The 16,165-nt window shown below is 67.8% G+C and overlaps 1 protein-coding gene across 1 annotated transcript; it reads left to right on the top strand.

The window, feature by feature from the left end:
- Positions 1-1,505: 1,505 nt before the first annotated feature.
- MFSD12 (major facilitator superfamily domain containing 12) lies at positions 1,506-9,926 on the top strand (the record flags this gene model as incomplete). The annotated part of the gene is made up of 10 exons (XM_084302592.1): positions 1,506-1,830; positions 5,164-5,374; positions 6,473-6,596; positions 6,841-7,035; positions 7,122-7,214; positions 7,318-7,410; positions 8,093-8,263; positions 8,449-8,543; positions 8,903-9,033; positions 9,611-9,926. The coding sequence occupies 10 exons, from the start codon at positions 1,506-1,508 to the stop codon at positions 9,703-9,705; spliced, it is 1,533 nt and encodes a 510-aa protein (XP_084158718.1). The 3' UTR covers positions 9,706-9,926.
- Positions 9,927-16,165: the final 6,239 nt, after the last annotated feature.

Genomic DNA, 16,165 nt, shown 5'->3' with positions numbered 1-16,165 from the left:
GGTGCAGCTGTGGCAACCCCCCCGGCTCATCCTCCCCCTGGGGCTGCTCGCCCATCGGCCTGGATTTTCGCTTCCTCCCCGTCCCTGAGTCACCGCCGTGCCCTCACATGACGGGGGGGGGCCGGGGGGGGGGCCGGGGGCTGGCGGGTGATGCGCGGCCCCCACCACCCCTGGCCCTCGCCACGGAGCTGCCGTGGCAATCACAAGACCTGGCAAATTGTTCATCCGCAGCATCCCGGCCCCGGGGCTCCGTCACCCCTGTGCTGCCAGCAGCAGGGGGGGGGCACATCCAGGGAAGGGTTCCCCAAAAACGCACGGTCTGGGAGCCCCTGGCCCAGCTCTCCCGGAGGTGCCCGACCTGCTCGGGTTACCCCCGATGCCCCCCCAGCCTCCGGTTTCGTCCCCGGGATTTCAGCGTCCCCGTGGGCAGAGCGGGTGGCACCGGGGGGGCTGCAGATGCTCGCCCCCACCCCACGGGCAGAGCTCTGTCCTGCTGCGCCTTTGGGGTCAGAGCCACCAAGAACCCGCTTGGAGCAGCCTCAAACTCCCCAGAAACGCCCAGAAACAGCCCCGCAGCAGAGAACCCCCCCCAGCAGTGGGCACGCACCCATGGGGGGGTGCTCCCAGAGGATGGGGCGATGGGGGCCTGGCAGCACCCTTGGGGGGGTCCCTGGGGACCCATGGGGGGGGCACATCTGGGATGTCCCCGCTGGTGGCTGGCTGCGAGGATGGCAGGGACACAGGGAAGGGGGGGCTGGTGTTGGGGCAGGGGGCTCCCAGGTTTTTTGGGTGCCCGGGGGCACAGCAACAGCGCTGGGTGCTGTGGGGCTGGGGTGCAAACGGGCTCGCAGAGGGGGCGAAGCGCTGGGGCAGGACCCAACACCCTCGCACCCCTTTTTGCCCAAGGCAGTGGTGGGGGCATCACGGGCAGCATCTGTGTGTCCCCCCCTGTGCCTGGGGGCATCACGGGCAGCGTGTGTGTCCCCCCCTCTGTACCCAGGGACATCATGGACAGTCTGCGTGTCCCCTCCGTGCCCACAGCACCCAGCCTTTTACCCCAAGGATCCCACTGGGGACCAGTGTGCCCCCAGTGCGCCCCCAGTATATATCCCCAGTGTGCCCCCAGTGTGCCCCCAGCGTGTCCCCAACACGGGGGGGTTGCACCAAGTCAGGCAGGGCCCCGCAGCAGCTGCACGGCTCCCGGTCCCGACCCCTGGTGCCGGACATTCCTCGGCCAGGCCTGGTGCTGGGGGGGCAGCACCGGGGAGCGGGGATGGCGGGGACGGGGGGGACACGGCCTGCACTGCTCGGGGACCCGAGCGGGGCCACCACCGCCACCACCGCCACTGCTACCACCACTGCTACCACTGCTACCACTGACACCGCTGCCACTGCTGCTGCTCCCCCCGCCGCAGGCCCCGTCCCGCCCCGGCTCCATCCCTGCCCCGCCCCGGCCCGGCGGGCGCTATAAGCGGGCGGCCGAGGCCGGTGTGAGCGGCCCGGCTATGGCGGAGCCCCCGCGGAGGAGCTCGCTCGGGGCGGGCGGCTCGGCAGCGGCGGCGGCGGTGGCGGTGGCGGAGGCGCTGCCGTTGCGGGCACGGCTGAGCTTTGCGGCCGGGCATTTCCTGAACGACCTGTGCGCCTCGCTCTGGTTCACCTACCTGCTGCTCTACCTGCACGCCGTGCTGGGCTACAGCCACCGGCTGGCCGGTGGCCTGCTGCTGGCCGGGCAGGTGGCCGACGGGCTGTGCACGCCGCTGCTCGGCTACGAAGCCGATCGCTCGGCCGGCTGCGGTCGCTACGGCCGGAGGAAATCCTGGCACTTGGCTGGTAAGGGCTGGGATGCTGCGGGAAACCCAACCCAACCGGGGGGGGGCTGTGCGAGGGGGGGGTCTCGGAGAGGGGTTGGGGGGCTGGGGGTGCTTCCCCTGGGGGATCAGTGGGGTTTCCCCAAATGGAGGGCGAGGCGCTGCTCCCGGCAGCTTTGGGGTTCAGGGGGGCTCTGCTGGAGCCCCGATGCTGCTGAGTGTCCCCAGCCACAAAGCTGCCTGGAGGGGCCGTTTTGGGGTGCCCCAGATGGGGGTGTAACACCCCCCCCCCGTGGCACTGAGGTGGGAACGGGGCAGAGCAGGCGTGGGGCAGCCCCGTGGGGGTAACGGGGAGCAGGGGAAGGGGCGGTGTGATGTCCCTGCCCTGCCCGGGTGCCGTCCCCATGCAGTGGTGTGGGGTGGCCCCGTGTCCCCCCGCGTGGGGGTGGCACCAAGTCAAAGGGGTAAAAAGGAGACCAAAAGGTAAATCTGGGCTTTCCCACGAGCACGGGGATTTACCTGGGGCTTGCCTCAAGCAGGAGGTTCCCAGTGCAGCAGCAGTGATGGGTGACCTTGGGGTGCGGGATGCTCACCGGGGCTGCTCCCGCTGCTGGGGACCAGGCTGGGGCTCCCCGGGTTGGGGCACGCGTGGGCTCTGCTCCGGGTGTGGAAGGGCCCCGTGGGGACGAGGAGGAGGCAGCACCAGGTCCGTGTGAATGATTAACGGGTGCCCAGCTCACATCCTGGGTGAGCAAGGCACTGAAGGGCTTGGGGCTGCCCCGCTGCCATCGGGGGCCCTCCCTAAGGGGACAGTGAGACCTGGAGAAGGGTCCTCGGAGCCGTGGCACTCGCAGGAGCCTGCCCTGACCCTGCTGCCCCGGCTGGTGATGGGGAATGGGGCGGTGAGCGCGGGGAAACCTCCGTGGGCAGGAGATGGAGACCCTCGGCGCTTCCTCCTCCTGGTAGCACCCCAGGGTGCCCGTGGAGCTGTGCGGGGAGAGGACGGTTGTGCTGTGGGTGCCGTTATCTTGATGCCGAATTTCTCCCTGCCAACCCGATAAGGCAGCTGGGCTGCCCGGCAGTTGGTTTGGCCTGGCCCCCCAGCCCTGAAATGAGCCAGAAAAGGGGGTGCAGGGGGGGCAGCTTCACCCCCTGCCGCACCATCTGTGAGATCTGTGCCCTGAATTTAGGGAAGTGGCCGGAGCTGTGACTCCGGCATGGGCAGCGCTGCCTCGGCCGGGTGCACCCAAGGGGAAGTTCTGAATCACATCTTGCTCGGGGGCCATGCTTGCCCCCAGCCGGCCCCACTGCAGCTGCAGAGAGCACCACGAGGGCCTGGGGCTGAGCTCCAGCCTGGCCCTGCCTGCTTCAGGGGGACAGGGGAGGCTGGGGACACGGGCTGAGGCTGGGGACACGAGCTGAGGCTGCGTTTCCCCAGCCAAAGCACGGGTTATTCCTGGAAGGTGGGTGCTACCCCACCACCTCCCCGGTCCCACCGCAGCTCAGCCCGGTCCCAGGCTGGCCCTGCTGGTCCTGCTCCTGGGTCACGCTGTGGGGAGATGCTCCTGCGCGTGGGAGGGGGTGGCCCATCTGGCAGCAACCCATGCTCAGATCGGAGGAAACGTCGTGAAACCACAGCCTTGCGGGGGGAGATACCACGAGTTGCTATCGGCACCATCTCCCCTCCGCGGTGCCGGGCTGGTTGGCGGCGGGGCTGCCGGGGCCGATGCTCCCGAGAAGTCGGCTTGCTGCGGGATGCTCACCCTGCCCGCAGGATTTCGGGGCAGCTCCCTGCAGCCATGGGGTGGGAGCAGCTCCTCGCTTTGCTGCTGAGCGAGTCTGGCTGGGCTGCCCCAAATCCCCCGCCTGCAGCGGCTGCGCTGCGCTCGCCCACTTGCAGCCGGCGTTCCCGTGACTCTGCCCCGGAGGGCTGCGAGATGAGAGCTTGGATCTCTGCCACCTGCACGGGGTGCTGGGGTGCTCCTGGAGCCCTGTGTGGGGCCGTGGTGGCCCCCGTGGGGATGGTGGCTGCACCCCGCTGGCTGCTTTGGTGGCCCTGGGTGGTCTTTGGTGGCCCTGCTGGGGAGGGGATGCTGCACATGGGTCTGCTGCAGGGCGGAGGAGCAATGAGGTGGGGATGGGGTGGTGCAAGCACGCTGGGGTTGTATTGAGACTGTGAGCTCCTGGCCTTTGGGTCTGGGCTAGGAGCGGAGCTGGGCCCCTGGGGGGCTCCTGTGGTCCTGCTGGGATGAGCAGGGGCCCCCAGGACAGCTCTGGGATGGAGGCACAGGCGTGACACAAACGGCTTCTGGCACACGGGGGTGTTGGGGCGGATGTGGGAGCTGCAGCAACCCCAGGCCCAGGGACTGCAGCTCCTGCCCCAGCGCTCCCCGGGCACGTGGGCAAGTCCCTCGCAGCCCTTTGGGGACTGCAGAGCTCGAGTCTGTGGGGCCCGAGGCTGGGCAGGGGGCACAGCCTCAGTGATCCTCCGGGCTGGGCTGGGTGTTTAACACGGGCATGAGTTTTGGTCCGAGTTCCGAGTGCTCCTCAGGCATCCTCCTCAAGTGGCAGTGCCGGGGAGGAGCTGCCCTTGTGGCCGAAGGAAGGAGAAATCTCTCGTCAGGAAAAGGATCTTGCACAGTCCTGCAGAGAGGGGAGCCTGGGGACCTGGCGAAGCGGCTGCGGGTTCCCCTGGGCTGTGGGAGTGGGTTCCTGTGGTTTTGTGGCCAGCGGGTGCCGCGGGTTTGGCAGCGCCCGGCGCAGGACAGGACGGAGCAGGGCACGGCGCCCGGGCCTGCATCTCGTTGGATTTGATCCGTAACCTTCTGGAAGGGGAGGGAGAAGCCGGCCTGTCCCTGCCTGCTCCACGCAGGCGTCCCCGTGGCGTGCAAAGGGGACGCTGCTGGGCTGTGGTGGAGGCAGGGACCTGGCTCTGGTGTCACTGACTCAGCCGGGACCTTCCCATCAGGGCAGCGGCGTCTGACGCCAGCGTGGGGACAGATCTGCTCCTGCCCTGCTGTGCTGGGGGCTGCTGGGGACGCCCCCGACTGCTGCTCTGCATGGCTCCCTGCAGCAGAAGGGGCGAGGGGACAGACGGACAGGACAGGCTGTGTGCCTGCAGGAGCTGGGGCTGTCCCGGTGCTCAGGGCACCTTATCACCCCCAGGCAGGCGGCGGCGCAGCACCGTGGCCTTGGGGCTGGTTATCTGCAGGTTTGGAGGTGGGCAGCGACCGGGGGGAGCTGATCCCCCCCTGCAGCCCTAGGGCAGGCCCTGTCTGTGGATAGGAGCCAGCTGTGGCCATCAGGTCGCAGGGCGCTGGGCTCGCAGCCCCTCACCGCTCCCCTCTCTCCCCAGGCACCACCTGCGTCCTCGTGTCCTTCCCCTTCATCTTCAGCCCCTGCCTGGGCTGCAAGGAGAACACGCCGCAGTGGGCAGCCTTCATCTACTACCTCCCCTTCATCGTCATCTTCCAGTTTGGCTGGGCGGCCACGCAGATCTCCCACCTGTCCCTCATCCCCGAGCTGGTGACCAGCGACCACGAGAAGGTGGAGCTCACGGCTTTCAGGTGAGTGTGGCCAGCCCTGGCTGTCCCCTGAGCCGAGTCCCTTCGCCTCCGTGGTGAGAGGTCCCCTGCGTGCCACAGCTCCGTGTGCTGCCCTGCCACGGGCACCTTGGGCACCCTGGAGCCCTTGGGCTGGCAGGACGGGGCTGGGGCCGTGTGGGTGTCCTGCAGGACACATCCAGGTGACACCAATCTTCTGGGTTCTTGGCCTAAATTCTTTGGTGCCAGGGGAAAGGTCCTGCTGCTGAGGATGCTGGTGACACAGCCAGCACCGTGCTGTGGTGATGGGAGAGAACTCACAGCGACCCACCAAGCCCAGCCGGGCTTTGTGCTGTGGTGCAGGCAGAGGCAGGGCTGTCTGCCAGCTCCCTTCCCCCCTTGGTACTGGGGTGCCAGGTCCCCAAACCCCCTGCCCCAGCCTCAGAGGGTGCATCGGCACAGAGGAGCTCATGCCCACGGGGCACTTTTTCCTTTGGAACTGGAGGGTGATGCTCACGCAGGAGGAATGTGTCCCCAGGTGTCCCCGGGGAGGGGAGGGCCGGGCACTGCCCTGTGCTGGCCGTCCTGGAGGCCGCAGCGTCCCCAGGGCTGTGCGTGCGGCCCCAGAGCCTGCGCTGCTTATCTGGTGGGGCCGGGCTGCAGGAAGGGGACTTTATCAGCTGGAGCAGGGCTTCGTTATCTGCCCCGGTGGGAGGAAGTTCCCCTTCCGTCAGGTAAAAGGCACAGCGCTGCACCCATGCTGGAAGCACGCAGGGAGGCGTCGGGTCACCCAGGGCCAAGGGGCCCCACGCTGGGGTGCTAGGCCAGGCGGCTCGGGGTGGGCTGGGGCCGGGCAGGCTGGCCCAGGGGGGCTTGGTTTCCTTCTGGTGCTGCCCCCTGCTTGGACTAGGGGTGCTGGGACGTGCACCAGTAAGGCTGATGCACCGCCAGGGCTGGCCTGTCCCTGCGTGCGCTTGGAGGTGTCACCTCTGCAGCAGTGCCGTGGTGCAGAGCTGGCTGCAGCAGGCCTGGGTTGGTGGGCAGCCATGTGTGGAGGTGTCCCTGCTGTGGCTGGAGCTGTGCTCATCCTTCTGTGTCACCCCGCCGTGCCCTCTCCCCCAGGTATGCCTTCACCGTCATGGCCAACATCACCGTGTACGGCCTGGCCTGGCTGCTGCTGAACCTGCAGGTGGACCAGCCTGAGCGCACGGAGCACCTGGGCATCCAGGATGTCCCCGTGTTTCGGGTAGGTGGGCACGGCTCGGTCCCTGGGGTCCCTCCTTCCCTGCGTGGGATGTGGCTGTACTGGGAGGCACTGGAGGGAGTGAAGTGGCAGCACCCCAGAGCCACCTCCTGCACTGGGCAGGGGCTGCACCAACTCCCCCTGGGTTCTGGGACCCCCTTTTATTCCACCAAACTCCTGGGGCAGGGAGGGGCGAGCAGGCAGAGGGCACCCTGTGCCATGCTCACCCCCTCTCTGCCTCCCCTAGAACCTGTCCCTCATCGTGGTGGGGCTGGGGGCCGTCTTCTCCCTCATCTTCCACCTGGGCACCAAAGAGAAGCCGTACCCGCTGGGCTCCCTGCCGCAGCCCGAGAGCACGCCCCTGCTGCAGAAGGAGCCCGCGAGGTGCCCGCGCCCGCTGCTGGCCTGGAAGGACTGGCTGCTGGAGCCTGCCTTCTACCAGGTGGGAGCAGGATGGGCCACGGCCATGCCCCGTCCCCCTCCTCCAGCCGGCGCGGGCTGAGGGCCGCTCTCTCCATCCCCTTGCAGGTGGCGGTGCTCTACATGGCCACCCGGCTCATCGTCAACCTGTCCCAGACCTACATCGCCATGTACCTGACCAACTCGCTGCTGCTGCCCAAGGTGGGCACGGGGCAGGTTCCTGCCCACACGGCAGGGTCACCCGGGCAGGGGTCCTGGGTGAGTGGTCTGGAGCTGATCTTCTCCCCGTGCTTGTCGCCCACAGAAATACATCGCCACCATCCCCCTGGTGCTGTACGTCAGCGGCTTCCTGTCCTCCTTCCTCATGAAGCCTGTGAATAAGTGGATAGGTCGAAACGTGAGTCCTGGGGGCTTGGCGAGGTTTGAGTTAGACCCAGGGCGTAACAACCTGCTCCTGAGCTCAGGGGGCTGGGCACCAAAGGCAGGTCCTGAACCCACCGGGGAGCAGAGCACTGGGCACACCGGAGCCTGGCTGCAGAGCAGGGACCCCTCAGGAATCCTCCTGCTGCAGCAGCGGTCCCACAGGGCAGGGCGAGGGGTGGCATGGGCCTGTCCTGCACATCTGAGGGTGCTGAGGTCTGGGAAAGTGACGCTGGCCCAAGCTCAGCCGGTCCTGAGCAGCCCCGGCAGGGCTGGGAGAGCCCCGAGGAGCCCAGGAGAGGCCGAGGGGGGACGTGGCTGAGCCACCCTGAGCATGCCGGGGGTGTGGGGTCTGAAGCCCCGGCAGACCTGCAACTTCTGCTCCTGCCACAGGGTGCAGGGCATGGCTGGGGCTGTCCCCATGCCCTGCAAGGTGCCTACAGCTCCTCCGGGCACAGGCTGGTCGCTGCAAGGCCCTTGCTGTGTGGGGACAGTGCCCCGAACCCACTGGGAGCGAGCCAGGGACGTCCCTGTGAGCCCAGGCAGCGGCTGGCCCCGATGTCCTGCTGGTGGGATGTCACCGGGGTCTGGGGCACAGCCAGCGCTGGGTGCTGAGCTCTGCCTTCCCCCCTGCCTGTCCCCACGCCGTCCCGGAGCAGCTGACGTACTTCGTGGGCATCCTGGTGATCCTGGCCTTCGCCTCCTGGGTGACCCTGACCAGGACGATGGGAGCGGAGATCTACGGGGCGGCCGCGCTGCTCGGCGCTGGCTCCGCCACCATCCTGGTCACCTCCCTGTCCATGACGGCCGACCTCATCGGCACCAACACGGTACGTGGCCCCGCCGTCCCAGCAGGGCTGGGAGTCCGGCGGGCAGGAGATATGTCCCCGGGCAGGCAGAGAGCCCCGAGCCATGCCCGGGCCGTGCTGTAATGAGGGCTCTGCCCATGAGAGGGCACACAGCTCTCGCTCGCTGCGCTGCGTGGCACCGGGTGAGCCTTCCTCTCCCCTCGCAGCACAGCGGCGCGTTTGTCTACGGGGCCATGAGCTTCACGGACAAGATGGCCAACGGCCTGGCGGTGATGGCGATCCAGAACCTGCACCCGTGCCCGTAAGTGTCCCTGCAGAGCACAAACGACTTAAGGACAGCTCCACACAGACCGCTGGGATCCTGGCAGCAAACAGCCCGTGGGGGCACGCTCTTACACCCCTGCTGAGAGGCACTGGTGGAAACTACAATTCATCCTAAATCCTTCCTCGCCTTCTCCTCTGCCCTCTGCATCTCAGACTCCTGAAGGGGCTGGGGATCGCTGTGTCCACGCTGCTGCCCTGGGCTCTTCCCCCGTGTCCCAGTCCTGATAGCGAGGATTTGGGACTGCTTTGGGCAGCGGGAGGGTGGCAGCAGCCCCAGGGTGCTTGGGGAGCACTCTGGTCCCCACCACCAAGCTCAGCCGTGTCCTCTCCTTGCAGGACTGAGCTCTGCTGCCCTGCCTGCGTCAGCTTCTACCACTGGGTGATGGTGCTGGTCACCGGGGGCATTGCCATGGCTGCCACCGTGTCCCTGTGCTGCATCATGATCTGGCCCATCCGGGTCCGCTTCCGTGAGTGTGGCCGCAGGGCTGGGGGCGCTGGGAAGGGGCAGGCGTGGGGCTGGGGGCACAGGGAGAGCCGGGTCTGGTGCCAGCCCCGGCTAAAGCAGAACTGTCTTTCCAGATGGCCCTGGTTGTGGCAGGCTGCGGGGTGACCCTCCTGGTAGGCAGGCTCAGCTCCTCGTGCTTCTGCTGCTCCTGGCCCCAGGGCTGGGGCTGTGCCCGCTCGCTGTGCCCGTGGCGGGCAGCACCCCCCTGCCCAGCCACGCTGCCCCTGGCCCCATGGTCAGCGAGGGGTGAAGGGGTGAAGGGGCTGCTGCTCGTGCTGCTGGACAAACGCAGGGGCCCGGGTGCCCCTTGCCAGGCTGCTCAGTGTCAGCTCTGTCTCCGTCCTTCGCCTTGTCCAGATTTGTTCTGTGTTGGGTGGGGGGAGAACGCGGAGCCCCCACAGGTGGGGCTCTCGGCAGCATTGTGCAGGGCCCCTGCTGCCCTGGGACGTGTCAGGGCGCCTTGTGCTGGGGGCTGGAGAACCCACGAGGACCGGGCTGGCACTGCGAGGGCTCCTGACCCATCCCTCTCGTCCTTGCAGATGATGTCTCCCTGCAGGGCCTGAACGAGGCCAGAATCTCCTACAACGAAACGGAGAGCATGGAGGAAAGGAGCCCCAGCAGCATGGTCAACTGAGCCGGGCTCGCGTCCTCGGCCATGCTGACGGCCGGGCTCTGCTGGGACGGACCCCCGAGGACGGGGACGGCGCCAGGACGGGGGAGCTGGACTCAGGGTGGGGTCCGGGCACTGCCTCGCCCCAGGCACCTCGCATAGGACTTGTCACCCCCCTGCTGTGCCGGGGACGCGGTGAAGGGCGTCCCTCGGCCGTCCCTGGGCATTTGCACAAGTTGAACACTACGGGCCCGGGGCTGGGCGGCGCAGCCTGGCCCCCGCACTGTGGGACGGGGGGCACCCAGCCCTTGGTTTTAACCTGCTTTTGGAAGGTCAGTGTGTACGCAGAGCACTTTTTAAAAGAAGGAAAAAAAAAAAAACAAAAAACAACCGAACACAACCCACCTCAAAACTTGAATAAAAAAAATAAAAAATTAAACTTGAAAAAAACAAAAACAAAAACACACACAAAAAACACACACACAAAAAAACAACAAAACAAAACAAAACGAAAACAAACAAACAAACAAAAACAAACACGTGAGACTTAAAAACATTCTGGAGGAGGGAGCCCCCCCTTGGTGCCCTGCAGGCAGAGGGGGCTGTGAGGGTTACGGGGGTCGGGGGGGGGGCTGTGGCCACCCGTCCCCCCCAGTGCCCCGGGGCCGCCCGCAAGATGGCCGCCCTCAACAACGATGGCGGCCACGTCCCGCGCCCGCGAACAAAATGGTGGCGGCGCAGCGGCGCTGGAGCGCGCTGATTGGTTATCGGCGGCGGGGAGCCCACCCCCCAAGGCAGGGCAGCCAATGAGGGCCGGCGGCCGCTGGTGCCAGCGCGGCGGGGAGCGGCCCGCGGGGCTGCCCGGCCTCGACGGGGCGCGGGGCCCGGAACGGGCCCGGCCCGGGACCGCCTGTCCCCAGCGGCCCCCAGCAGTGTCGCCCCCGAGCCGTGTCCCCAAGCACCTCTCCCAGCCCCTCCTCGAGCACCCCCAGTGCCGGTGACCCCAGCAGCTCCCCGGGCTCTGTCCCAGCACTGCCAGCGATGTCTCCCCGCTCCCAGCCGGGCCCCGTTGAGGCCGTTCCCTCTGCTGCGGGCAGAGCCCGGCCCCAGCTCCCCACAGCCCCCAGGGAGCGGGGAGGGCCCCCTGAGCCTGCTGCAGCCCCAGCACCCCCGGTTCTCTCACAGGACCTGTCCCAGCCCCTTCCCCAGCCTCAGCCCAGCTCTGGATGTGCTCCAGGGCCTCGATGTCCTTGTAGTGAGGGGCCCAAAATTGAACTGGGCATGGGTGTCGGGGGCTTGCACGGGGGCTGGAGCCTGGGGCAGGCGCTGGCTGCAGGCAGGACCCCACAGGACCCCCGGGGACCTGCAGAGGCTGGTGGGGCCATGGGGCCGTGGCCATGTTGAGCAGCAAGAGCCCCAGGCACTGGGGCTGGGAGCTGCACACGTGGCCCAGGGGTGTGGTGTCCCCATCGTGTCCCCGTGGTGTCCCCATCGTGTCCCTGTGGTGCCCCTACAGTGTCCCCATGGTGTCCCCGCAGTGTCTCCCACTGCCCCCCGCTGCGTGTCCCCTGCCAGCCCACCCAGTGCCCGCTGGGACCCAGCCCCTGGCACCCAGCGCCGCGGGCACACCAGGGCTGTGCGTGCATGGGGTCAGGAGGGCAGCGGTGCCTGGAGGGTGTGCAAGGGGCTGCGTGTGAGCAGGTGTAGACATGTGCAATGTGTGTGTGTGTGCATGGCCGGCCTGTGCTGCGTGTACGTGAGCATGGGACTGCGCATAGGCGTGAGCCTGCAGGTGCTGCGTGTGCCTTGCACACCTGTGCACGCCCATCTCTGCCCTGGGCAGGCCTCACCTGGAGCACTGGGTCCAGTTCTGGGCTCCCCGGTACGAAAAAGACAGGGATCTCCTGGAAAGACGCCAGCCACAAAGATGATACGGGGCCTGGAGGAGAGCCTGAGAGACCTGGGTCTGGTCAGCCTTGAGAAGAGAAGGCTGAGATGGGATCTGATCAATGTCTGTAAATACTTGAGGTGTGGCAGACAGAGGGACATGGCCAACCTCTTCTCAGGACTCTGTGGGGGCAGGACAAGGGGCAGTGGCCACCAAATGGAGCCCAGGCAGTTCTGCACCAACACCAACAGCACCCTCCGGGGAGGGTGCCAGAGCGCTGGGACAGGCTGCCCAGGGAGGCTGGGGGGGCTCCTTCTCTGGAGATATTCAAGGCCCGTCTGGACGCCTCCCTGGGCAGCCTGCTCTAGGGAACCTGATTTGGCAGGGGGGCTGGACCCAGTGATCTTTTGAGGTCCCTTCCAACCCCTACAATTCTGTGATCCTGTGATCTGTGCACGTGCACGACGATGACACCTGCACACCCTGCGAGGGCGGTACCTGGGGTGCTTGGAGCCCTGGGAGGAGTGGTGTGAGCGTGCAGTGGGTGTGCAGGGGGTGTGCACGTGGGGGTGTGGGCACACAAATGACACGTGCGAAGTGGGGATGTGCATTGGGGTGTGTAAGGATGGGGTGGGTGTGAGCATGGGGCATGCACGGGGCGGCTGGCGATGCTCTTGGTGCTGTACCTGGGGGTCCGTGGGGGTGCAGGGCTGGGGATTGCAGTGCCCTGGTGCTGTGCTGCTGGACCCTGGTGCTGTGCCACCCCTGGGGTTACAACTGCTCCCCGTGGAGCTGTGGGAAAGGCTTTGTCAGCACAGGGCAGAGAGCAAGGGCTGGGCGGCCTTGGCACATGCCCCAGTCAGCAGCGGGTAGGGGCAAGGGATTTCCCTGCTGTCCTTGGGGCGGCCCAGCCCCTGCCCTTGGCCCTGTGTTTACAGATTGTTTTGGGGTGGCGCGGACACTCCCGGGGCCGCAGAGGGACCGGCAGCTGGCGAGCCCCAGCCCCCTTTGTGGGCTGCATGGCAGCTGTGGGGTGAGGGAGCCCCATGCCCCTGGCCACCCCCTGCATGGTGGGCGCTGCGAGGCGCTCCCGTTATCAGGGGCAGACGGTGGTGGTGGTGGTCACCCCATCAGTGCTGGCACCAGCACGCCCCAGGGACTCTGCATGCAGAGATCTTTGTCCTGTGGGCACAGTGGGATGGGCACAGCACTGGGATCCTGCATTCCCCTGTCAACCCGCATCCCACCAGGTGCTGCGGCCCCCATGGCCGTGCCATCGTGGTGGCAGTGCCCGTCTGACCCTTCAGAGCTCCCCCCAGGTGGTAATTGCCCCAGCAGCCCCGAGTTGGTATTTGCCCCGACGCCTCCCTGCAAACCTGCTGCAGCCGGTCCCAGCCCCGCCTGCCTGCCCTTCCTCACTGGGAGGAGGAGGAGGAGGAGGAGACGGCGGCTGAGGGCCAGGTCTGGAAGGAGCAAGGAGCGTGCGTGGGAGCCGGGCGAGTGAGGGGCTGCGGCGCAGCGGGACGGGACGGGACGGGACGGGAGGGCTCAGCTCTCCCCGCCACCAGGTACTGCCTGGGGTGGGCAGCAGCAGCACCGGTCCGGGGGTTTTGCTCCGTGCACTTTGATCCAGCACCGGCCCCACGTGTCTGTCTGCTCAGCCAGCTCGGCCAGCCACGGAGGGACCCAGGAGCTGTCACCTGCTGCCAGCTCCTGCCTGCGAGCAGGGCGCTGGGGGTGCTGCGGCCACCTCGGGGACCCGGCTGCTGTCCCCAGGGGTGCCGTGGCCATGAGGAGAGCGCGAGGCTGGGGTGCGGCTGTTCCTGGAGCGGGACAGCGGGGCCATAATTGCCCTGTGGGGCCACGGGGATGGGGACACCAGGGCATGGGGGCCAGCAGGGGCCAGTGGCATCCAGAGATGCCGCAAAGGGGGACTGCAATGCCTGTGATGCCCCCCGAAATGTCCCGGTGAGACCTGGGAGCTAATCAGAGAGGTGTGGGGACCTGCCCTGCTCTTGGAGACAGGCGGTGTCCCCTGCCCTGCCTGGGGACACCGGGGCACAGCCGGACAAGGGGCGCCCCGTGCATCGTCAGCTGTAGATAACCGCAGCCAAACCCCCAGCACGGTGCAGGCACGGGGTGGGCTTTGCTCTCCCGGTCCTAGCAGGGACCGATGGCCCCTCAGCTGCCCCATCACCCTGCAGCGTGCCGTGCTCCTCCTTCATGTCGGGGAAGCTGAAGAAGAGCAGGAGGGCGGCGCTGGGGGAGAAGCAGTGGCAGAGCCTGGAGGAGAGGGGCAGCGCGGGCACCCAGCCGGGGTCGCACCCCGCACTCACCAGGTGGGTGCTGCTCGCGTCTGCGTGTCCTCACGTCCCGGGGACACCAGGGGCCTCGGCTCACCCTGCCTGCTGCTCCCTGCCAGGTCCAAAACCTACGACCCTTCCTGTAAGGAGACAGAGGAGGCTGAAGGGGCTGGAGGCCGGCACGGGTCCCTGTCCTCCTCGGTGAGTCTGGGGGCGCCGGGGTGAGGAGAGGGGACCCCAGCACCACGGGCGCTGTCCTGATTTGGTGGCCGATGTCGGAGTGGGGACCACGGGGTGCCCACCGTGCCAGGGCTCGGCCCCACGTCCCGGCTTCCCCCCCTGCAGCTGAACAAGCGCAGCTCCAGCTTCCGCAAAGCCTTCGAGGAGATCGCCGGGCGGGAAGCGCTGCTGGCCTGCTTCTCCTGCGCCTGGCAGCGAGAGGTGCCCTACCATGGCCGCCTCTACGTCTCCTCCGGCCACGTCTGCTTCCACGCCAGCCTGCTGCTCAAGGACATCAAGGTGGGGGCAGCCGCAGGGACGTGGGGCAGCTGTGGGGGCGCGGGGCCTGACGCTGCCCCCTCCCCGCAGGCGGTCGTCCCCGTCACGTCCATCTGTGCCCTCAAGAAGACCAACACGGCGCTGCTGGTGCCCAACGCGCTCAGCATCCGCACGGCCGAGGGGGACAAGGTGAGTGCTGGGGGGGCTGGGGGGAGGTCGGGGGGGGGACCTGAGGCTGACCCAGGACACCGCCGCCTGTCCCCCCCGCCCGCAGTTCCTCTTCGTGTCGCTGCGCCAGCGGGAGGCCACCTTCCAGCTCCTGAGGTCTCTCTGCAAACACCTGCAGGTAGGCGCTGTGCCGGGCGGGGGGCCGGGCTCTGTGCCCCCCCCCCGGTGCCCTGCTCCATCTCTCCTTGTCCAGGACAACGGCTGGAGCCCCCTGGCCTCTCCCCTCAACGGCAGCACCGCGCAAAGCCTGAAGAAGCCCCTGGTAAGGCTGAGGAAGGGCCGGCAGCAGAGGGAGGCACAGCCGCAGGGATGGATGCAGTGGTGACACCCAGGAAAGGCTTATTTTAGGGGGGATTAGGGGGATATTGTGGTGAAAACCCCCAGCCCAGGGCAGCACAGGCACCCTCCCCTGTGTCCCCACGTGGTGCCCTGCGACCTGGGCCTGTCCTCCTGCAGACCTCGAGCCAGTCGGACCTGGAGGAGAGCCCTGCGGAGCCCAACAGCCTCCTGGAGCCGCCGGGTGAGCGGCCGCCCCCACACCCCGACAGGCCCTCGCAGCCCCCCTCGGGCACCCAAACAGCCTCTCCTGGGCCACCGGGGAGCGCAGAGGCCTTGCGGGGACCCCAGGGCCCCCACCTGCACCCCAGGCACTCAACGACCATCTCCTGGTTGGGTGCAGAGGAGGCGAGCCAAGACAAGGAGGAGGCAGCAGCGACAGCAGAGGATGCAGCGGCTGCAGGCAGAGGTGAGCAGGGCCCTCGGCGGAGCTGTGGCTGGAGCAGGGCCCTGACACTGCCCAGATTTGGCCACGGCGCTCCAGGACCATCCCCGACACCTCCTTGTCCTGGCAGGGGATCCCAGCCCAGTGCCCCGCACCCGAACTGCTGCGCCACTGAGCCCATTCAGCACCATCATCCTCATCTACCTGCTGCTGTGAGTCCTGGGGCAGTGCCCCCCCTTGCACCCCCCAGCCCTGGTGGCCCCCAGCTGCCACCTCCCGGCTGTGACACCGCCCTGTCCCCAGGATGGTGGCCCTGCTGCTGACCTCGGGGTACATCGGGCTGCGCATCCTGCAGCTGGAGCAGCAGCTGGTGGATGCGGGGGCTTGGCCAGACCTGGACCTGTTGCACCAGTGAGGGAGGGGCGGGGGGGGCAGCAGCCCCTCCTCCATCTCCATGACACAACGGGAGCCCCCTCACCCTGCCTCCCCCAGGAGGGGCAAGGAGATGTGAGGCCAGCAGGGACCTGGTCGTCACCAGCAGAGGTTGGGGGGGCTCCAAGCCTGAGCGCCTTCCAGCCCCCCCCCAGGAGCCCCCACAGGCCGTGGGGCTCCATCTCACTGCCCCCACCTCACCCCCCCGAGCTCCCTGCGTGGGGGCAGGGGCAGCGGCCTGGGGGGCAGAGAGGACGCAGGGGGTGCCTGGGGTCAGCTCCCCCCCATGGGACAGCCCCCCAGGGGGGGCCACTGCAGGGCTGATGGGGATAAAGGCACCGAGCTATTTAATTAATAAAGAGGTGAGGGGGCGCTGCCTGTGCCACAGGACCCCCCCTCACCCCACCCTGTGCC

This window comes from Netta rufina (genome assembly GCF_964035555.1).
Source record: "Netta rufina genome assembly, chromosome: 28".
NCBI classification, from domain to species: Eukaryota; Metazoa; Chordata; class Aves; order Anseriformes; family Anatidae; genus Netta; species Netta rufina.
The sequence above is the reverse complement of the archived record's forward strand: the minus strand, read 5'-3'. Positions and strand labels throughout refer to the sequence as shown.